Source organism: Bombyx mandarina, chromosome 11 (assembly GCF_030267445.1).
Source record: "Bombyx mandarina strain Sakado chromosome 11, ASM3026744v2".
NCBI lineage: Eukaryota > Metazoa > Arthropoda > Insecta > Lepidoptera > Bombycidae > Bombyx > Bombyx mandarina.
This window is the reverse complement of record NC_143218.1, coordinates 11607597-11632036: the sequence shown is the minus strand read 5'-3', so window position 1 is coordinate 11632036 and position 24440 is coordinate 11607597. Positions and strand designations below refer to the sequence as shown.

The 24440-nt window shown below is 36.2% G+C and overlaps 2 protein-coding genes across 5 annotated transcripts; both read left to right on the top strand.

Moving 5' to 3' along the window:
- Window positions 1-130: 130 nt before the first annotated feature.
- On the top strand, window positions 131-13289 carry LOC114243645 (dipeptidase 1). The gene is made up of 2 exons (XM_028175207.2): window positions 131-616; window positions 11210-13289. The coding sequence occupies exons 1-2, from the start codon at window positions 458-460 to the stop codon at window positions 12551-12553; spliced, it is 1503 nt and encodes a 500-aa protein (XP_028031008.1). The 5' UTR covers window positions 131-457; the 3' UTR covers window positions 12554-13289.
- Window positions 13290-18178: 4889 nt separating this feature from the next.
- olf186-M (Ki-ras-induced actin-interacting protein-IP3R-interacting domain olf186-M) lies at window positions 18179-24428 on the top strand. Of its 4 annotated transcripts, XM_028175245.2 has the most exons (7): window positions 18371-18703; window positions 18811-18843; window positions 19363-19796; window positions 20084-20239; window positions 20319-20412; window positions 21553-21637; window positions 22403-24428. In XM_028175245.2, exons 2-7 carry the CDS (start codon window positions 18828-18830, stop codon window positions 22437-22439), a joined length of 822 nt encoding a protein of 273 aa, XP_028031046.1. In that variant the 5' UTR covers window positions 18371-18703; window positions 18811-18827; the 3' UTR covers window positions 22440-24428. The 4 variants fall into 4 exon arrangements, with proteins under 4 accessions (XP_089587619.1, XP_028031047.1, XP_028031046.1 ...); XM_089731493.1 differs by lacking the exon at window positions 18811-18843 and having other exon boundaries at window positions 18179-18703; XM_028175243.2 differs by lacking the exon at window positions 21553-21637 and having other exon boundaries at window positions 18372-18703.
- Window positions 24429-24440: the final 12 nt, after the last annotated feature.

Genomic DNA, 24440 nt, shown 5'->3' with positions numbered 1-24440 from the left:
ATGTGTCCAGTAAGTGTTAGAAGCACATCGGCTGGTCGTTCGGTTCGGAGAAGCATGGAGAGGTTATAAGGGATGGTGTGGGGTGGGTCCACACGTGGAGCTCGGAGCGCCGGCGCGGCCCGGCCGTCCGGGCGCTCGTCGCTCGGCTGGGCTCCGACAGCGCGGCATTCCCCAGCCGGTAGTCGGCCGTCACGCTATGCGTGTCAATACGCGAGAGACCGCGCGTATCGCGGTTCGCCGCTTACTGGTTATTAAGCCCCGGGCTCACCGTGAGAGCCTCGTTGTTAGCTTTGAGCTACGTTAAAAAGCTCTCGCTTTATGTTGGCAAGTACCAGGCGAGAGGCGGGCAGTCAGGTGGTGTCGCGCAGGTGCGGCCCGCACTCGACCTGGAGCCGCATTTGCAGCGCGCCGAGCCGCGGCCACCACGCGGCGGGCGGCCTCTCGCCTCATCGCGCTCATGGAGCCACCGTGGGAGCTGGAACTCGAACTGCGACGGCACATCGAAAATTGCGCTTGTACCTGCGACCACATGGGCTACGGGAACTATATGGACTACCAGATTGCGCCTGCGGCGCACGCCTGTCTGTGCCGTGCAATTACTTCGCCGCACGCCCACGTACGTGTTGCATTCAGCTAGCGTCTGACGCATCAGCCCTCATCCTCGCATGACCCATCACCTGATTGGTCCATTAGGGACAAATTCCAAGCAAACGAGCTCATTCTTGTAGTGTTTGCATCAACAGCATCTTGATTCTTGTGAAATTGTGTTTTCGTTGTGACCTTATGCTATTTAGTACCGTAATGTATTGTGCAATAACCTTTGTTGATTATACTTTAAAGATAATTGTTTGCGAAGTTAACTTTGTTATACATTTATTTGTTAATAAAATATTCATATTATAGCTGAATTTTGTTAACATGAACTTTTTATATTTATTTTGCACTATTATATATAAGTTTCTTTAATGAAGTAGTACCTGCCTTATTTTGTTAATATTTCTATTTAATACTTATTACATCATTGCTCTATATCTCCGCCAATGACACAGATATAGAAAAATTTATCAACGGTGTAATTTAAACCAATATCAAAATTTCATCAAGTAGAAGCCTTTACAATAAAATAGAAGTATTACTTTTATTTAATAGAATAATTATCATTTTACAAATGCTGTTAATGATGAATTCATCTTAATCAATAAGATTACTTACGTGTCGGTAAATAAAATTGTATCAACATTGTTTGTCTCTGATTTCGAATAGAAGGGGAACACGCACTATTAACATTTTTCTTGATCTGTTTGTTTTCCTGGGCTAATCTTAAAAATAACTGAATTGATTTCAAAATTTTCGTTGTCAGGTAGAAATTTTCACAAATAATACTTAATCCTTAAAATATGCATCGTGCCGTGGGAGTCCTTAAATATTGACTTGTGCTTATTTATTTTCAAATACAACTATAACGCGGGTGTTATCACGGCATCTCAAGACCATTAATATTGTAGACCTTTAAAACGTTTTTCAATACGATTACATACGATGTGGTCGTGATCAAACTGTAAATAGCCAAACGTCAGTCAAAAATTAGTCTTTTATTTCGTTTAATTTGATCATTAATTATTATAATAGTATATTTCGGACACGTTAATCAAGTTTTTGGGAGGAAATGATCTAAAATAGGTATAACCACGGTCTCAAAATTTTGAAATTCAGCTTACTGTTTCTTTAAAGATATAATGAATCCTCAGAGTATTAATTGTTTATTATATTCTGTAGACACATCTATTTATAGCATATCACAGTATGTTCATGGTAGGGCGTATTATAAGCCCTCACGGGGAGATAGCATCCTGCCTATTTCTATGACGAAACAGTCATGAGTCCCAGTTTGAAGTGTGGGTCAGCCGCCAAAATTGTGACTAGCTTCATATCTCAAGATTGGTGGCGGCGTTCACGTTGCTTTCCAGGTGGATCGCAAGCACGTTTACTTATCAACGTTCTAGTTTTGTTAGACATTACATGGCTAGCAGTAGATAATAGGTAGGTATATAAATTTGTATAATATTCAATCACTATTCTACTCGCCAGAAATGTGAGGAAGTGCATTTATATTTATATTTAGTAAAAAACAGTTGGAGTTTATCTTATAAATAACAAAAAAATATATATTACGAGTATTCCAACAGTGTACTCCCAAAATACATATTAAACTTACAACAAATTATTAACCAGAACAATTGTATCTATAGAGATTGTTGACTAATCGTCTAGAGTCTAGTTTTTTAAATACAATTCAATTCGAGTGTACAATATGTATTTATTACATGAAAAACAAGAATGGATTCGTGACCTTGAATTTAGGGCTGTGACACGGTATCGGGAATAGTGTGGTACTACGAAACGATTCGCGTAACGTTTTCGTGAAGCTTTTCTTTTTTACTACGATTTTATTAACTGTTTATTTGTCTTTGATGTTGAAGATCGATGACAATACAATAATTTATTACTTTGGTTTAATTTCTTGACATTGAGCTCTTAAATCGTGCTTTTTTAATTAAATAACTACCTACAATTTTTTATTAAAATGTATGTCATTAAAAATCTTGGCATCATAACTACGAGATCGGATGATCTTTTTTTTACAAAAACCCTTGTATTGCAGATTCGTAGCTTGTGTTTTTTTTCTTTTTCGTCGAATCTCAACTTCTTAACCTGTACCGGTCGATATCATCAATATATTCAATATATCGAAAAAAAATATACTAGTTAGATATCTTAGAGACTATTACTGAGTTCAAAGGACAGACAAACATAAAAATTAAAACATAGCAAACTGCCTTCATATAGGTATTTCGCTTGAACACATATTCTACATTTTATAAAATATTTATTATAATATTAACATGGTTCTCAGTGGAATGTAAATAAATATTTACTTATAAATATTGTACCAGGTATTTGTTTTAAATAAAATGTAATGTTTAATGAAACGTGTTGACGTAAAAATGTAAACGCATTTAAAATGATTATAATCATCAATTAGGAAAATTGTCACAACAATGTTTAAAAATGAAGCTTAAACATTTCGGTAATACGAGGTAATTTTGGAAAGCGTCAAAATGTGTAGACATTTGTTACACATACCATTTATTTTTTATTTGTGAACATTAGGTCGAGAGGCCATAAAATTTTACACGTGTGAGCTCATTCCGGTTCCACCCTCCGTCTCTACATCTCAATTCAGCAGACCCTCGACTTTATAACACGAAACTGATTTACGGGGGTTTTCGTTTTTATCATGTTTACTAGTTCTAGTGGTCACCCGGTAGTCGAAATTCGATTATAATTATATTATTTTATTATTATATTATTTCGAATCGATTTCGATTATAATTATATATTTTATTAATTATATTATTAATTTAAATTATAAGTTTGAACATTATTATGATTCTATTGTCAAAGACTTTACTTCTTTATTCACAGATTTCGCTAAGGCTACACTATAGACCAATAATATTAAAGAAATCTATATATTAATACGTGAAGCAAAAACTTTGTATCCCTTTTTACGAAAATTGCGCGGACGGAGGAGTATGAAATTTTCCACACTTATAGAGAATATAGAGAACAAGTGTACAATGCTAATATTTTTTTTGAATAATGCGTAAAAGATACATTAAATCAATAAAGAAAACATTACACACACTACATACCATGTATTTGACGCACACACGCATGCATACCATTAATTGTCAAACTTTTGTTCTTGACGTCTGTGGTGAAATTGAGAATAGATTAAAATTAAATATTGTTTGTCTTTATTAATATTTTTTATAGTGTAGCCTTGGCGAAATTTGTGATTATAGAAGTATAAAATACAATCGTAATAGTGTACAAACTTATTATACAATTCCAATTAATTATAGTCGAATTTCGACTACTGCGGGACCTCTAGTCTATATTAATCTATTCTCAACTTGAGCACAGACTTTAACAATAAACAAAATATAATAGTCTATATGCGTGTGTGTGTCAAATACATGTTAGTATGTGTAATGTTTTCTTTATTGGCTTAATGTATTTTTTATTGCATTATTTTTAAAAAAATATTAGCACTCCTTCTCTATTAGATATTCTCTAAAGTGTGGGAAATTTCATACTCCTCCGTCCGCGCAATTTTCGTAAAAAGGGGTACAAAGTTTTTGTTTCACTTATTAATATATAGATATTATGTAGTCAATCAAGAATTAAGGTACTATAAAATCATATAATTATTACAAAACGATAAAATTTGTGTGTCCTCTTGAGGTAAGCTATTGAACAAATCTGAATTACTGTTAGGCAAACGGTACATAGACGCTACGCTCCGCCCCTAGCATTTCTGAAATCCATGGGCGACGGTAAACACTCACCATCACGTGAGCCGTATGCTACAACGACAATAAAAAAAAAACTATTTAGATACACGATTGTTTGTCTGGTGTGGTTTTGACTATGTCAAACAGATGTCAGCTCCGGTAACTGCTCAACACCAGGTGGGCCGTGAGCTCTTTCATTGAAGCAGTAAAAAGCCTCATCTTGCATAGTTGATATATTCGGCGTCGGTTTAGTCTCGGTGGGTGCTGAGTCAACCTTGATTAGCTCCAGACTAATGAGATAATAAATAATAATAACTAATCGACTACAAGCGAGATTTATCATGACATCTTTTCTGCACTCAGGACAGGATCCTAAGTTGGTAACTCCTAATTAATTTGTATTGCCATTAAGGCAGATGAGTATACAGTCCACCTGATGGTAAGTAGTCATCGTCGTTACGAGGGGGGGCACAGTTACTACCGTATCAGATTTGAGAGTACGAGTTAAGCGGTAGTAAGACCATAGGGAGGGCGCCAGTCCTTCTAAGAAATCAGACCATCTGACAACTTGGACTTCGGCGATGCGAGATTTTACGTCGCGTTATAGGGCACGCACTCGAATACGATTTGCCCCGGTAGGATACCTATCGTGGGCGCGTATCGAGGCGTTTTTAGCTCTAAGGGGTTCCCTAACATCGTCGGGCAATTTGAAGCGGTGAAGGAAGTCCTCCGCTACAACTTGCTTCGATGACCTATCTAATGTCGAGGTGATCTGTGACTTTACGATGTCTATGGCTTCAGCGGTATTCTGTGGGAATGGGATAGAGCTTGGGCTGAACGAGAGTGATGGTGGAACAGATTCAACCAGGCTGGAGTCAGGTTAGTCCACAACAGCTCTGATTCGTGACGGGTACAGAATCAGAAGCGTCACAGACTGCTTTAAGCCTTTCGGTTTACGGAGAGAGTTCAATTCTCTCTGAGTTTTGCCCCGTTTATTTTATGACGAGTGCTTTGAAGACTTGTCTCAAATATGATTCCTCCGTTTTATTTTTTCCATCAAATCACTCATAATCGGAGCAGAGCTATTCCATTCTATCTGCAGCTGCTACGTTCATCGACATTGCATTTCCAGAGATCATTTTTGCGATGTATCACCCAGCTCTAAAATAAACTCCCCTCCATGGTGTTTTCGAATGCTATGACATGTTTTCCTTCCATGAAGCTTCCGAAGAGTATTCAATGGTAGGTAGTTACTTTTTTTTTATTGCCCTTGTAGGCAGACGAGCATACGGCCCACCTGATGGTGAGTTACCGTCGCCCATGGACTTCAGCAATGCCAGGAGCAGAGCCAAGCTGCCGCCTACCTACTTGATTGTGCCCCTGGCATTGATGATGTCCATGAGCGACGCTAACCACTTACCATTACGTGAGCCGCATGCTCATCTGTCTGCAATGGACTAAAAAGCGTTGACGTTATTTAAACTAATACTAATTAGTTTGTACTAACTACTCGTAGTGTTAATAATATAAATGAAATATTTAGATTAAAATAAAAATGTTGTGTTTTCGCTATTTTTTCCTTTAACGTAACTGGCCGACTTTTTTTTATAGTTTACGAATTGAAGATTGACATAGACATTATATTGGAAAAATTTAATTATTTTTTTAGAATTAAAAACATATTCGAGTGAAATCTCGTAGAACTCCTAGGTGGTGAAATATTGGCCTCAACATAAGTAAAACGCAGGAAAAATCAGATAAATCTTCCTTAATCATAGCGGGTAGACGGATCTGACTGATTCTCGTTTCACAACAAATGATTTTCCGCTACCTTTCTTGAGCTCCTTTTGCTTTTCTAAACGGGAGGAGGTGATTTCGTTAAAAAAAGGCTCGTTCACGCACCACTGTTTATGTATAGGTAGTAAAAGACATCAAAGTGGTCTTCAGCTTTAAGAAGTCTTATCTTTCTTGTTGTCAGTTAACCGTTCCTTCTATTCGGAACAGACAGTCCACATTGAGATATCGATCTGTGCTATCTTTGTTAAGTATTTTAGCAGCCGTGTGGTTATAAGGGCGAATGGACACGAACCGCCTAATTTTAAAGGGATGACCTAGTTGAAAAATCCGGTCATCTAAAAAGGTATACGACATTATTGGAAAAAGCGTTTTAGTCGGTGCGAACCGTGAAATAAGCGAGGGGGCTTATTCAATATGTTATTTTAGAAATGCAAAATATAAAGTACATTTTTATAACGACACGATCACAGGTTTAATTCTACAGATTACCTAAATTACAAATCCCAAAGGTATTAAAGAATAAATTATGAAAGAAATCAGAAGTTTTAATGTAAACTGAGACTTGGGTATACCAAGCCATACCACGTATAAAAACGTGGCATTTCGGCACTTGTAGAAAATAAGAACTGCCCAAAACATTTATTGTAATATTAAACAATGATGGTAAGGCCCCCGTCCGCAGGGGTAGATACCACCACCTCGCCTATATTGCCGCGAAGCAGTAATGCGTTCCGGTTTGAAGGGTGGGAGCAGCCATTGTACTATAGAATTGAGAGTGAGAACTTATACATCAACTCTCAAGGTAGGTGGTATTTATATTGTTGATGTCTATGAGTTCCGGTAAGCCATGAGCTCGATAACCATTCCAACATTAATGGCCTAATGAAGTAATCGTGGCCAAATAATAAAACGCGCGGTATATTCGTTCGAAGCGATATTATAACGCCGATAACAAATAAAAGCAGACAAGTTTTCTTTCCAAGGAAATGAGTAAATGATGGGTGATTCAAAAATAAATGATGGGTGGACGAATGATTTTCACGATGTAGGAATAACATCGGGCATAAAAATATTAAATGATGTAAATCCGTAAATGTTTTAGTTTAAAGCAAACACTTTCCGGGATTTTGTGTATTCACCAAGAGTGGCGGCGTAGCGTGCTAGCTAAAAAGTAAATAACAATATATTCTGAATAGAAGCGGAGGATTCTCCGAACTACAAATAAAGCTCCTGTAAAGCGGTTGTTTGTAGGTAACAATCGAGGCGCGAATTTCACGCAACATTATGTTGGCAGCGAGGGTAGGGCACGGCGCCGTGAGCCGTGGCCCCTGGGCTGTAGGCCGTGACCAGCGGCCCGCTGTGCCCGATGTCTGCGTGCAGCGAATCGATGCAGCTCCGCCCCTCGCCTGCCTCCCCGTCGCTTTTAGTTTCACTACTTCATTTTCTAAGAACAACTTAACCGCTTCATTGATAGCAAATAATATGTTGTCTAAGATTGTTACCTGAGTAGAATTGCAGTCACCAAATTAATATGCAATGTAGTAACTATACTTGAGACCTTAGAACTGATATCTCAAGGTGGGTGGCGCATTTACGTCGTAGATGTCTATTCAGTAACCACGTAACACCAGTGTCTATTCAGTAACACCGTAACAGCTGTGAGCTCGTCCACCCATTTAAGCTTCGATCAAGATTATTGATCGAAGCATTTAAGTAATAATAAAAAATGCGAACAATAAAATTCGAAGATTATAGAAATACTCTGTTGATGAAGGATAGTAATAGTTGGTTAGTTTGTTTAGACCTGTTTGATTTTATTTGATGCATTAGTATGCGGTATTTTAACCGACTTCAAAAAAGGAGGATGTTTTCTAAATCGACTATATTTTTTGTGTTACCTCAGAACTTTTTTCTAGGTAAAGTTTCACTTTGATATTTTTTTATATATGGAAGCTGTGGCTTTTCTCTTGACGCCATTAAAATTTTATTAAGAGCTGACCAGTAATTTCCTAGTTATTCTAAGTAATGCAAATTATTAATTTATTTCACTTTGACTACATTGATGTTAATCTCATTTTATTTTGTAGAAGTCGGTTTTTCTTTTTTTTTTCAAATTTTGTATTATTTATTTCATATTTAAGGCATGACTTTAGGTGACAGTTAGGCGAAAAAAGTTTGTATTCTTTTATAAGGTGTAGTGTAAAGGACTAATGACATGTAACATGAAAAAAAGAAGGGGCTACATTCAAATTATGGCTTCTATGAACATGAACTTTTCTACGGATAGACAATATTTGCCATTGGCTTAAGCTAAGCTTTTCGTTTTATTCATTTCACGTAGTCAGCAATTAAGTGTACGTAAAATCATGGCACTGCACTTACTTGGGTTTATACAATCACACTCACTCAATTGAGCGAAGTACAATTCCCTGCGTTTCAGAGAGACCAAAGATATTAGGCACGATCTAGAACCATACGCGTCAGTTGATACATAGAGCTTTATAAAAATCGTACTTTTCTTTTAATGTGTCAGAAATCACCGACAGGCTATTAAATCTCAGTTTTTGTTTTGACAGCCTTTATGCGAAAAAAGAGAATGTATAATAAACAAATACATATACACCAGATACTAGATACTGTATACAAAAGTAGGTATATTTACAAATTTGAAAAGTTATCCATCAAGGTCAATCATTTTGCGAAAGTATTATTTTATAATTAATTCATACAGAAGCACAAAGCGTCTTTAAAAATACTGAAGATCCTGATATTAAATTATTAGTGGATGTAAAAATATACTTCGGTATAGGTAGTTTTAGCCTTAAGTAAGCGCAAACATCCGGTCTCAAGGCAATCCAAACTAAACGTTCGTCTGAGGATTTGCGACCACCGTAAACAGCGAGCTGAAACAAGGGTATACTTTTATTCGAAACGTTACTTTAACACAATGGCATTTCATTTCGGTTACCTTTGTGTGAGTGATGTAGCTTTTATTTAGTACGATTCATATAATTCGTACTTTTTCCCTTGTATTTGATGACCTCTCTCTCTCTAATATAAAACGCAAAGTTATGTTTTAATTTTCCTTCTATCGGTAGTTTACAATAAAAAAATTACACATGCTCATAAAAACATTTGATAGTAGATAACTTGTTAATTGAAAACGAACACAAGCACAGCAAACATCCTGGCGATGAGCGTATCGCAAAGGGCCAAAGCTGTCCATCACTAAAGAACAGAAAGTGTGAAATTAAAAATATATTTTGTTCCTCTTCAGTTTCCTGCCACACATTTCATTTATATACCGGAGAATAAAATGTTAAGGCCCTGCCATACAGGGGCTTTGCATAGTTCTCCCATTTTATCAAAAACTGTATGAGCCCTCATTTTTTTCAAAATGCGAATCTTTAACCGTCATAACAACAAAACGACGTCAGATCACTAAATTAGGATAAATCGCTAATTTTGGAATAATAAAAAAGTGTAAAGGAGGATAGGGAGTGTCATAAATAAGACTTGCTGCTACCACGACATTTCAAGTGAACGAAGGCTTCGTGCTGTGATTTCTAAGACCACCGATAGTAACTAAGTATCGGGGCTAATACTATTTACGCCTATTTACGCCTTTTTGCAAATGTAATTAAGTACGAAACATTTAGGTACGATATCTTTATACTTGTAATTAGTTGCTTTTGGTGTGGAATAAAGTAGGTATACTGTACTGTATTCTCAGCTTTCATAGTTATAATTGATAGATTATTAAAATCATTTCGAAAGAAAAATATTCAATTTTTTTTGTTAAAACTGGGTTTTTTTTTTATGTCAGCGATACATTAGGTAGTATTTATGTATGTATATTACAATAGACAAAACAGCTCAACTGCCTTACTTTAGATTAAAACAGAATTTTTAATGTGAATAACAAACAAATATTGTTAAACATAACGTAGCATAATAAACTTAGTCTTGTATTATCAATTATTTTGATTGAATTTTGACCACTGGTATAGTGTTTTAAAAGGACAGTCGAACTGAAGAAAGAATATTAAATTTGATAAAATTATTATTCCAGTTATACAATGTTTGTCTTTATAAATGAGGAACGAATACGGCTCTGCATCTACTTACAATCGCACGTAGAAAAGCGACCGCTTGTATTTTAATTATCGTCTTCTTCGATTTCCTTACTTAGAGACAAATTATTCATCATTTCAAAGGCATAATTATTATAAAGAATCTTAAAGGTAATCCAACCATCCCGAGCTTATACTTTGTTAAGTTTATATGTTCATATCTTGACTTTCGTCTGTCTGTTTATTTTTTTGTTTATCGAGAATGTCTCGTACATTCTCGCAGCTCACCACGTTAAGCAATCATCGTAGCCAATACATTTCACAATGTATGTAGGTGCCTCTCCCTGCCCATGAAATCCAATATAACTAATATGGCATCCAAGTGTCCATTGTATTCAAATAAATACATTAAAATTGGAAATAATGATTGCTTTACAGCAAGTCAGAGGTAGTCACAAACCCGATCACAAATACTTAGGATAGGAACAAGGACGGAGTAGGTAGGAACATGAGTTGAGGATATTACTTTAATTATTTTTTATTTATTTATTTATTGCTTAACTTGGTGGACGAACCCCCGGGCCCACCTCGTATTAAGTGGTTATCGGAGCCCATAGACACCTACGACGTAATGCCGCCACCTACGTCGAGACCTAAGTTCTAAGTCTCAGTTTTAACAGTACAACGGCTGCTCTGCCCTTCAACTTACTATTATTTGTTTATTACTACTATTACTTTATCTTCTCGCAATTCGTCTCTTACAGTAAATACCTATACCATACTAGATATATACCCAGATACCTAGTACTTACTGTTAGAGAGGGATTACTAAGTGATAAAGTAAAAGTATTTAAAGGTAGCTCGGGAAGCACTGCATAATACAAATCGTATGATTAATAACATGGATAGGTAATTTAAATATATCAAAATATGTTTGATTCTACTGACTACTGAAGTAAACGTATTTTTTAATTTCAGGCTGCTGTTCCCGAAGGCATGACCTTTCCTGGACCACTGCCCGATGTAGCAGAGAGATGTGGTCGTTGGGCTCCAGATTCACTGTCAGCTTCAGCGTCAGGTAGTTCGGATGAAAAACCTACACCTCGTCGTCCACGTTGGAGAATAGCTTTGGCCGCACTAGTTGTGTTAGCTGGTTTGTGTGCTGCACTAGCATTGCCACTCGCTTTAGGAGGTGGTGGTCGTGCTACACCAGAACAACGGCTCACGACCATACGCCGCATGTTACGAGATTCTCCGCTTGTCGACGGTCATAATGATTTGGCGTGGAACGTTCGAAAGTTTTTACATAATAAAATTGGTGACTTCAATTTGAGCGCTGGTCTGGAAGGATTAGAGCCGTGGGCACGTTCGCGCTGGTCGCATACTGATATACCACGATTAAGACTTGGTCAGGTCGGTGCTCAATTTTGGTCGGCATACGTCCCGTGCGGTGCGCGGGACAGAGATGCTGTGCAGTTAGCTTTAGAACAAATGGATGTTATTAAACGAATAGTTGAGATGAATGCAGCACATTTAGCACTCGTCACGGACGCGGCTGAATTATTAGAAGCGCATCGAGAAGGTCGGATAGCGTCATTAATTGGTGTAGAAGGCGGTCATGCTCTTGGAGATTCCCTTGCAGTTTTACGTGCATTTTATCAACTTGGCGCTCGTTATCTAACAGTAACACACACGTGTGACACAAAATGGGCACGAGCAGCTGGTAGCTCTGGTGGTCTTACAGAGTTTGGACGAGCAGTCGTTCGAGAAATGAATAGATTGGGTATGGTTGTCGACTTGTCTCACGCCGGTGAAGAGACAGCGCGTGATGCGTTAGAAATGTCGCAAGCACCGGTGGTGTTTTCTCATTCGGGAGCAGCCGCGTTATGTAATTCATCTAGAAACGTGCCCGATGATTTGTTACGTATGATCGCAGCGAACGGGGGAGTTGTCATGATTAACTTCTATGCAAAACTAGTGACGTGCGGTGAGCGTGCAACTGTTGAAGATGTTGTGGCACATATTAACCATGTTAGACGCGTTGCTGGCGTTGAACACGTAGGCTTGGGGGCGGGCTACGACGGTATTGATGCTCCACCTGAAGGATTAGAAGATGTTTCTCGATATCCCCACTTGCTAGCAGAATTATTACGAGATCCCGATTGGAGTGAAGAAGATGTCCGCAAATTGGCCGGTATGAATGTTGTACGTGTGTTACAAAATGTGGAGCGCGTACGAGATCAGTGGCGGCGTGCTGCAGTTCTTCCTGGAGAAGAATCAGCAGGTGTGCGTCGTGGAGACTGCGTTTACGGACCCGCGTGACGCAGGCTGCGAGCCGCGCGCTACCCGCGGCAATTATCGTACTGCTCAATATTGACATTTGTTGAACGTAGTTATACTTGTATTATTAGTGTCAACATGTGATTTAGCGAATAATCTAGTTACGGAAGTAATTGCGAATCATTGAATGATAAGAGTAACAGCTAAAAACAGTAATCTCAGTAGGCAAAACAAAACTTTTTCAGTTTACAAACAAATTTGACAATGAAAATTAGTGTCTTAAAGCGTTCCTACGACAAATAATACATAATTATGTATATTTAAAGAGTGTATTATTAAAACCAAATTAATTTACATTAAAAAATTGAAATACGAGTAATTCGTCAAAGCAATAAGTACAAAATAATAAAAATGGGAACCATTAGATGTAGAAAAGTGTAGGTCTGGCCACGTTGTATGTATTGCTACTGATGCTTGGTAAAAATTTACGGAGAGGTTCAGAACGTTTTAGAATATTTAAAATGATGCGTTGCTGTTATTGTTCCATGGTGGTAATAACTTTCAATACTATCTTGACCTGAGACCTCATTGCACAAATTGTTTAGCTAAGGACAGAGCACACTGGGCGATTCGTCTAGGTGCGTCCGCATCTGCCCGCTGAACTGTTCTCCATCCATGCACGACTTCCTTGACGAGAGCCCAATGTGACATTTAAGAAAGTAAATTATATAAAAGGAATAACGTGTTTATAGAAAAATAAATATCTTTATTTATAATATTTGTTTTTTTATTTTACGATTCCTTGCAACAAAGACAGGTCGGTGGCAGCACTTTCTGAATTAAAAAGTGGAACCTATCTGTGCGGAATCGCAAGATAACTTAAAAAATTACGAAGAACGTCTTGATGAAGAAGATGACCAGTAATTAAGTGGTCTACGTAATTAACGCAATTTGTATTTTTAGCTGATTTGGTTCTAAGTACACAATGTCATTCCTTCGTAGTAGAAACTATTCGTTCAATTTAAATAACAATTTACATGACTTAACACGTCGCTTTCCCGCCAGAAAGATAGACATTTGCTTGTTTCGAAGAACATTTAATTGACAATTGCAGCCAGTGTTGCCGTCTTTTGGAAAATAAAACCATAACAGCAATCGGTTGTTATGGGAGAGGCGCCACTTTTATAAAGCGGCACGACACGAGAACTCTCTCATCGTGGCCGTCGGTAACTACATTCCCGATCCTGCGGAAAGAATGCAAAGCAGTCGACGTCGCCCCAAACATTTCAGATCCTCCCGATCCACTCACGGTGCTTTTAGATACCTCAAGCACCGGTCACCGTTCTCGTCGAACCCGTCGCTTGCGACGAAGGGCTCGACGAGTCAATTAACCCTCAGACACAGCCCACTGAGTTTCTCGCCGGATCTTCTCAGTGGGTCGCGTTTCCAATCCGGTGGTAGATTCTGCGAAGCATGGCTCTTGCTAGGGTTCGTGTTAGCAACGACGTCAGGTTTGAGCCCCATGAGCTCACCTACTAGTTAAGGTTCCGCTGATAAAGCCTCTCAAGGCTATCAGCTTAGGTTTGAAAAAAAATTTAAGGGAGAGGATTGGAGTAAGTCCAATTTGAGTCATCTGACTGTAGGAAAAACACTTTTTTTGTGTTCTTTATTTAATGCTACTGTTGGCTGTCGAGCATCAAGCTGAACTTATGGTTAACAATTGCTCGTGGTCGACAGCAATGGCAGGAGTATAGCCAAATCGTTACCTTCCGCTAAACATGTAACCGCACAACTATGGGCTGCAATGTAGCAATTGTGAATGGAGAGTCTGAGGTAAGTACGGAGCAGCGGAGGATAGTGGCCACGTGAGCACTATAGTGTTCTATAATATACTGATTTTATTATGAATAATCTTGTTAGCGTCTTCTAAGATTAAAATATGTTATAATGGTGATTTATTATAGGTAGGCAGCGGCTGGGCTCTGCCCCTAGCATTGCTGACGTCCATAAGCGACGGTAACTACTCACCATTAGGTGGGCCGTATGCTTGTCTACCTACAAGGGCAATAATAAAAAAAAAAACAATTTAGCTTGCTAGGAAGTTTCAGTGCATTACTACCCTTTTACTGACATTATTTCGTTTGCTTTGACTTTTCTTTTGAACAAACAACATCCTTAGCACTATTGTAATTGAAAACTCGATGAAATAGAAATAGTACACGTAAAGCTACACTATAAAACAAACAAACAAACGGATTCGAATAACCTGACACTAGCTATCAAAAAACCCAAATCGCAAATCAGAATCTATCGCCACTATGCCTCTCAGGCCAACCGCTAACTTTCATGGGGTTCATGATTATTAAAAGGTCGAGATACTAGCCGATGCACCATCAGTGCACCATCAGTGCTCAAACCACGGATCCGAACACACATCATCCTTGGACGCGTTACCACCATTAGCGTTAACGAAGTCAAAGACGAACTGGCGACCTTACGATCATATAAGCCCCAGGCTCTGACGGAATCTATTCCTAAGTACGTTTTAAAAATTTAACTCGCCCAACTATTTATTATGTTTGTCTACATTTTGAATGTCACTATGATGAACTGCATCTTTCCCGCGGTGTGGAAAAAAGCGGACGTTATTGGCATACACAGACCTGGGAAACCTAAGCCCGATTTCATGAGCTACCACCCGATCAGCCTCCACCCAGTGTTAGGCAAATTATACGAGCGGATATTACGCAAACGCCTGTGGGACTTTATCACCTCGAAAGGCATTCTGATCGACGAATAGTTCGGATTCCGCCCGCTTTCGTGCATAATGCATTTAACAAGTGCATCGTCCCACGGAGCACATCTTAATTAGGCTGAACAGAAGCTGACTAGTTAACACGGGGGCCATAAAAGGGGTTGCCTTGCCTCCCGATACCACTGCTCGACCACAATTCTAGACGAGACCGTACAGAATTAGACGCGCTAACTTCATTAACGTCATCGAAATATTTGGCCGGTCCATACCGTGGGCTTCGAAGGTCAAGTACCTAGTTGTCACCCTTGACAGAGGTAGGTAGCATTTGGTCCCCACATCAAATCAGTACGCGACCGAGCCGCGTTCCCACTCGGTCCACTCTACCCCATGATCTGCAAACGAAGTAACTCATAGACACAACCTACCTGAGGTTCTCGCCGGACCTTCTTAGTGGTCGCGATTCAAATCCGGTGGTAAGTGACAGATGCGAAGCACTGCTCTTGCTAGGGCTAGTGTTAGCTGATTCTCTCATTGATCCCGATTGAGCTCGTGAGCTCACCTACCCGTCCGCGAGAAACAGGAATAGCCCCATAAGCTACTTGCGAATAGGTATGGAAAAAAAATTGGCGGGAAGTGTGATTTGTAAAAAGGAAAGGCTGGGATCACCTCAAACACTACAAGGCCGAAAACACAAACATAGATTTTCGGCCACATCAGGGTACAACTTGGTAAAGTATTATGTCCGTTTTTCTATTAGGAAAGGCGAAGTTATCACACTATAGTGCCTGATTTTTGAGAAATTCTATTAAACGTAAAATAATATAGAGCAATTGATATGGATGAAACTAGATGAATTTTATTTATTTAAAACTGTAATCAAATGGGCTGAAATGAAATGTAACAAGATGAACGAGAGAACCCGATGAAAAGGCTAAAATCTCAGTAAAATTGTGGTTATTTAGTGATTTGTACTAAGTGGATTATTGGAAGAACCCCAGAAGCCACGTCCAGCGACTTGTTTCATTTTCCCACATTTGTACACTTTCGCAGATATATAATATAAAAGGATAAGAAACCATCATTATTACATGTTTATACATAACGAAATTACACTACATTAAAAATAAAATAGTTTTTATGAAAGTCTATCCAAATTCGATCATCGCGTTCCTGCCAAGAAGTCCTTTTTATCTTTTTTTTTTGGCTCCGGCACGGTTTATGCAATAGCCAGTGTCAAGTAATAAGATTTTTATAATTCGCCGTTTTAATTGGGTATTTACAGTTTAAGAATAATAAAAAACGAAGAAGCTGTCCATGTTGGCCATTATTAATATCAGTGAAAGTATGAATTAAATTAGCAGCGTGGGACGGTATAGATAAATTAGGTTGAGAAAGTAATTTGATTAATGTAGTATAACTATATTAATAATTTTAATTAACTCTGCAAATGTTATGTAATAATAGGTTGGGGAATAAGTCTTTTCGCATAGTATTGCATAATATGTATGAACTTGTAATAAAATCTCTTTGGCTATACTATTTGTATCTAGCTGGTTTGGGATCATTAAAAGTTTAAATTTTAAAGAAGATAATTCCAAATTCAAATTAGGAAAATGTGTGATTTTTATTTATTTTTCGTAGGTAGGTACTGTCAAGATGAGTGAATCTAATGAAGAAATTCGATCCATTTTAAAATTTTACTACAAAAAAGGTAAAAATGCAACACAAACCGCGAAAAAAATTTGCGATGTTTATGGACCTAGTGTAGTGTCTGTGAGAGTAGCACAAATTTGGTTTAAGCGTTTTCAATCCGGAAATTTTGATGTCAAAAATGCACGTCGCTCTGATTATTACGGATAAAATGGATGCCATTTTTGAAAAAGTGGAGCAAGATCGGCATATCAGTAGTTACGACGTAGCTGAAGAATTGGGAATTTAACACAAAACAGTTTTGACGCTTTTAAAAAAAACTGGGTACACAAAAAAGTTCGATATTTGGGAACTTCTGGAGCTCACTGAAAGAAACCTTATACACATAATGAACCGTGTACTCGTTTGTGTACTGAATAGTCGATCACGTACGACAAGAACGTGCGAAAAAGGTCGTGGTCAAAGGCCGGTCAGGCTTCACAGACTGTGGCGAAGCCCGGGTTAACTCGCAACAAGGTGATGCTGTGTGTGTGGTGGGATTGGAAGGGCATTATTCATTATGAGTTTTTACCACCAGGCAGGACCATCGATTCTGAACTCTACTGCGAACAACTGATGAGATTAAAGCAAGAAATTGAGAGAAAGCGGCCGGAATTAATCAACGGAAGGGGTGTGGTTTTTCATCATGATAACGCTAGACCTCACACATCTTTAGCCACCCAGCAAAAATTAAGAGAACTTGGCTGGGAGGTGATAATGCATCCGCCGTATAGTCCTGACCTTGCATCTTCAGATTTCCACCTGTGTCGGTCTCTTCAGAATTCTTTAGGCAGTGTCAGGTTAACATCACGAGAGGACTGCCAAAACCAATTGTCGCGGTATTTTGATCAGAATACCCAAAATTTGTATAGCAATGGGATCATTTCCCTACCTACAAAATGGCAAAAAGTTATTGAACAAAATGGTACCTACATACTTTAGGTAAATGTAAATAAACTGTATTAAAACATTTTGTGACTTTTCTTAAAAAATGCGAAGTAACTTTTTCCCCAACCTATTATGAAGTGAAGTGAAATGAAGTTGATTAATATTAAAAAACATGGCATGAAATGAAATGAAATTGAATTAAATGAGATGAGATGATATGGGATGAAATATAATCTCAGTAAAATGGTAGTCATTTACTGAGACTTTCTCAGTGGACTTATTGGAGGATCCTGAGAAGTTACGCCCAGCGGCTTTGTTTCATTTTCCCACTTTGTGCACTTTCACAGATATTAAACAGTTAATAAACCACCTTTACTACAAATTTATAATATAATTTTATAAACCTGAAGAAACACTAAATGGACAAAATATAACAAATCATACAACTTAACTCCTCGCGTTCTCGCCAAATAGACAAGAAGTCCTTGATGGTTATTACACATTAAAACAATCACAACAGCTGAAAATGACATAAAGTGACATTGACATTGTATAGGAACGTATGAGTTTCAAGTCTGGGAATAAAATCGAGATATTACAATTATTTACAATATTAAGCAGTAAAAAAAAGTTTGTGCACAAGAATCTGGTATAAATCTATATAAATCTAATTGTGTAATATTTGTCAGCGAACGTCTACATATTAATTATAATTTTTCTGAAATGGGGGTATTTACGATAGCGATGTACTGATTTAAAAGCAAAACTATAGGAATATACTCGTAATTTATTTCATTTTCACACATAAGTAAAAATCATTTGTACACTAAAAACAAACCAACGAGAGTATTAAACAGAATGTAAGTATCTTAATCATGACACATATGGTATTTTTTTTGGATTAAAGTTGTATTGCTACACAGCATGTTTGACCATCTCATAAAATTATCTCTCCTATTGCATGCAGCGCTCCTTTGAAATAATATGGACAACAAACAAGGTTTGTTTCACGAACATTTCAGTTTGTATTGTTTTCTAGTGATAAATATTATTGTATAATATATACTATTAATATTGTTGAACTCGGAATTGTCTTACTAATTAATACTGTTAATGTCCCTTATGTTTCATAAAGTATATAGTAAAAATACTCTCCCAATATAAGACAACCATGATTTGCCTGGTTTTAGGTGTTCACAGAAGCCTGTTGATATCACAATAAATTGTGCCATCAACATTGACATGAAACAACAAGAAAGAAGTCCCAATAGTATTTATATTAAGTACATCCTGCAATGAATATTTCAATCTCTAAGCCCAAAAGAATTATGTTCTGGTTTTAGAAATAGTCACCTCATGTATGGGTGTGTAATCCCTAAATTTTATGAAAGTACCACTATTTTTTTTTTAATTGTAAGTTTTGGATTATTTAATATGTATGGTAAAATTTATCGTCCTCATACATATATTGAATGGTTTTTATTATTTCCATATGCTATAACTGTCACGTTTCTCACAGATTCATTTAAAGAATCGGTCTCTACAATATTTGAAAAAAAAGTTCGTGGTTGGCTTGGTGGCATAATAGACGATATGAGGCGAAGCAGTCCCGTACAGCAGTGGCTCGATTCATTGCCAACACAGTCCAACAGCGAGATTGTAAACCCTGATGAAGATCAAGCAGAACCAACAGACAAATCAGACAGTAAACCTGATGACACCACCACTGAAAATACTGTAGTAGAAACCATAAAACTGAAGTTACAAGAAGAAATAAATCTAGATGTACCTGGCCCTAAAGATACATGGAAAAGAAAATCATTGGACAGCGCTATGCTAACAAGTACTCCTCATAGAGGCAGTGTGAAAAGACTACAGAGAGACCACTCGGTTCAGTCAGAAGGATACTCACCAAAATTAAAAAATCCATTATTTAGGGATCATTCTCTACAGGTAATGATATTATTTAGTTGTCTGTGGTCATATTTTAACCTGCCTTAATAACAAAATACAATCTCGATTTTTTTATGCATTGCATACTTTATCAGTAAATATTTTAAATTCGATTTGATCGTTTCTTAATATTTTCGATTATAAAGGAAACTTGGCAAAATAATACAAATAAAACATGAAAAAAAAGTTCTTATTATGTTTATCTATTTTATAGCATAATATTTACCTGAACTTACCCTCTATATTTTTTTTATATTGAATACAAACAAATTGATTTTATTTTGCAGTCTGATGCTAGTGGCTCGAGTGGCAGTTCCGTGTTGAACGTGTTAGGAGCCAGAAAAGTAGACGCAGAATCGGTTTTACTTGCCTTAGGCTTTGGGCCAAGTGAAAAACAGCAAAAATTACAAAGAATACCTGATAGATTTTTGGGTCCCTCAAGAGTATGTTGATAGTTTCATTAGAAGTGTTTGTTATATTTCAAGATATAAAGTTAAAAATTTCTGTTGTTTATTATTACAGCTTAAGGGTATAAGCACCGAAGAATTTATAAAGAATGAACATCATTCAATGAGAATGCATGATTGTGGAATTTTCGGATACAGGGGTCTGACAGGTTTGTAACAATTAGTGATTTGATTTTATGTTTCGTGTTCTTTTATAATATGGGAGTGGAAGGTCGTGGGAAATTTTACATGACGATTGATTTATGAGGGTGAACTATTGTTTCTTCTTAGACAGGGTTTCATCCAATAAAAATGTAGTTACTCGTAATGTAACTAAAAATCTAAATGTGAAAGCGCTCATGTTATCAAGTTGTATAATAAGTATGTATATCTACTTCTAACATTAGTCCAATGACCATAATCACTGACACATCAAATTATGAATTCATTTGATTTATTATACTTTCTTCTTTTTAATGGTGGTAGGACGTATTGCGAGTCGGCACGGGTGGGTACCACCACCCTGCCCATTTCAGCCGTAAAGCAGTAATGCGTTTCGGTTTGATGGGTGGGGCAGCCGTTGTACTGTAAAACCTTAGAACTCATGTCTCAAGGTGTGTGGCGGCATTTACGTCGTTGATTTCTATGGGCTGCGGTAACCACTTAACATCAGGTGGGCCGTGAGCTCATCCATCCACCTAAGCAAATAAAAAGAAAAATATTACTAATGACAATTTAAAGAAAGACAAAATTTCCAAACAGTTGAGATTTATCTCTGTCTTAACTCTACAAAAATAGAAAAAGAAGGTTTAGAATCTAGAAAAATAATACTTAACTATTTTGTCTTTGTACTTTCTTAATATTTATTTGACCTAAAAGTGAAAAACCTCCACACGTTATATATAACGGATTTTAGAAAGTAGATTCGCCTTCATAGTTTTTGTCAAGGCTTACTGACAGATTTACGCTACTAATTCAATCAAGAAAACTAATACCGCCTAAATTCATGCTTAAATTAATTTAATCATTAGATTAGTCAATTTTTTTATTACGTTTTGATAATGGTAACTTACTTAGCATAGCATAATTTAAAATTGTACAAAACCCAACTAATTATCAATTCGCAATCATGTTCAATTAGGAACCATTTTCGTAATGAGATATAACCTAACCTAAGCTATACAGGAAAAAACAGGAAACAAAAACAAACAAAAAAAAACTTAATCATTACTAATAAACATATTATTAACAATGGTGGAGGAGAAATTCTAGAACAACATTGGAACTAACAAATCTAACTGAACTAACAGAGCACTGTACACCTGTATGCCGTTTTATGAAACCGGTCACATCAAATTATCATAAGCAGTACAGAGTACCTGAGATTGCTGTACAGTAAGTATTTTAAAATTAAATTTTATTTATGTGTATATATTAAATTTTTTGTTTATTGTTGTGGTTGGAACTAATTAATGGTCGTGTCCTTCCTCGTGTAATCTTACTTGACTCCGAATAGGAAACTAAAATTAGTATGTTGTTATTTTATCATGCATGAATAATGTTATAGTAATTTTTTTTGAGGAACTTATGTCGACTCTTATGTATTACTTAGTAAGTAAATAATAGTTTAAAAAAACTAACAAAATACCCTTTTATAGAAAATCCAACAAAAAAATAGAAAATAAATTTGAATTAAAAATAGTGTAAGAAAAATAATTTTACTGTAAAAAAAGCGTGGGGTGCATGGTATAAGTAGGTATAAATATTTTATGAACAGATATGAGTAGAAGGGCTATTTTGATAATATCCTGAAAAGCACCCCACGCTTTTTGACAATAAAATCACTTTTTCTTACACTATTATTAATTCAAATTTATTAAAATTTATTTTCTGTTTTTTGGTTGGATTTTCTATAAAAGCGTAATTTGTTAGTTTTTTAACCATTATTTATTTTTCATTTTTTAGTTGAATTTAATTTTTTTAAATTTTTTTTAAATATTGAATTGTCATCAGTCCTTATGAAGTATACCAAATTTCGAGTTAATCCGACGTTTTGAAGGTGGTCAAAATCATGTTCAAAGATTCCGTTACAAACATACATACCTACGTCTGAAGCTAATAAAAGCATAATATTAAAATATATGATTTTCGTAATTCCAGGGAATCCTCATGTTCCACCATCGACAATTGTAGCTAAAATCATTGGGTGTTTGTTACAAGATGAAGTTTGTCGCGAGGAGATTTTGCTGAAGGCTCGTCACTCTATCGCGGATATGCGTAGCGCGCCCGGTGCGAACTCTCTGCTCGAACCCAAACTGCGGAACCATTGACCTTGTTTACTGTTATCGTGTAATACATTACATGTTACATTTAATTATAGCTAATATTGACCGGTATTCGGAATAAGCTATTTCTTTTTTCAAATTTAAATTGAACAGCGTATCGAAAGATCTCTGCTTTGTTGAACTACTTAATAAACTAATAAAAATATTCTCAATTTACTTTTAGACTAATCTGAACACTAAATAATCTTATGCGCCTTTGTGCAAATCTCAAAAAAAATCTAAAAAATTTGTTACAAATTAATTTTCGTAAGTAATAGTAGTATTTATTTGTAGCACCAAGCTGTGCTCGTGACGCGTCAGATTGTCTCGACTCTGTAATACCAAAACTAAACCAACTCCTCCTTCATTTTGCGTTATGATACCAGCACATATCTTGTTCAGCTGGTTTTGACTATGGCGCCATCGTGCCTCTCATTATATTAGGAATACTTGTTATTGGGACGGAAAAATTGCTGGAGTTAGTGATCCTAACAGTCGTGATCTAAGTTGAACTGTTAAGTTTGTAATACAATATATCCGAAAAAATGTGTTTCTAAACTAAGTTATTTGTTTGGGAAGTCATAAGCAGAATGAGATAGTTTAAGCAGCGACATTTAATTTTAAAATTTGGAATTAAATAGATTCACTTATTGTATACTAAAAGTTTGGTGACTGACGCGACTTAATAATACAGTTGATTGTTTAGGCATTTTCTTCAATGGCTCAACAGAACTATAAAGTCGATTAAGCAAATGTAATTTAAATAAAAAATTTGAGCATCGTTTGAGTATTTTGAGTATATACAGGGTATAATATGACTTTCACCGAAGCAAAAATTATAATAAAATATTCAAAAATAACGGAAAATAAATTATAGACGTATTGGAAAATTGAGATTTACCCCAAATCTAAAACGGAGGCTGGCAGACACACTCTCGTTTTGTTATACTGTGGATTTCGATTGAGTTGCTGAATTGTTGACTGACAAAGCAATGAGAATTATCTTATTTTGTTAATTTATTGTATCTTCAGACTTAGTAGACATGTAAGAAGGGTATTAACCGTTTAGTTTTTAGAAATAAGTTCTCTCGAATTCTTTCAAATAGTTCTATGACGTCTGAGTAAATTCTTACCATTTTACTGAGTTATAATATAATTTAATCAAATCTCATTCCAGTTAACTTCAATTATATTTTATTTTATTTTCCAGTAACAGACATTACTTGGGCTGTCCCTTCTTATTTATATAGTAGGTAGTTCATGAGAATATATTTAATACTTTAATCTCAAAATCTTAATATTTGGTTTAAAATCATATAATTATGTCCATTTAATAAATTTAAACAAAAAGGTTAATACAGATACAATAAGAATTACAATACATAAGCAAGAAATCACATTTTTTTTAGTATCGCGAGAAATCATTAGCGCTTTCTTTTTGTTTTTTAGTTTTCGGGAATTAATCACTCACGCGTACAAAAATATTTTTACACATCGTTTTTGCCTCGTTTATAAATTATTGTATATCTCTTCTAATAATCCAGTGAACGCATTCTCGCTCTCTTTCTTTCTAGATTTTATTGGATATTAAAAAATAAAAGACGTTAATTGTAAAGGTTGTGTCACGTTACAGACCCTTGTTAAGTTAATATTAAACTTGCCTGATTATGTGCAATAAAGTGTAAAGTTGATTTAAATTCTAAAAATGTTGACATATCTTTTAGATTTTTATAAATAGTTTTAAATTTATAAATACGAACTTAGTTCTTTGTAATATTTTAGTAATTTTTAATTTTATTACGCTCTCCGTACGGGTTAATGTTATTAAATGGATTCGTTTAAATTAAAATTGCATCAGTGTATATTGTATTTTT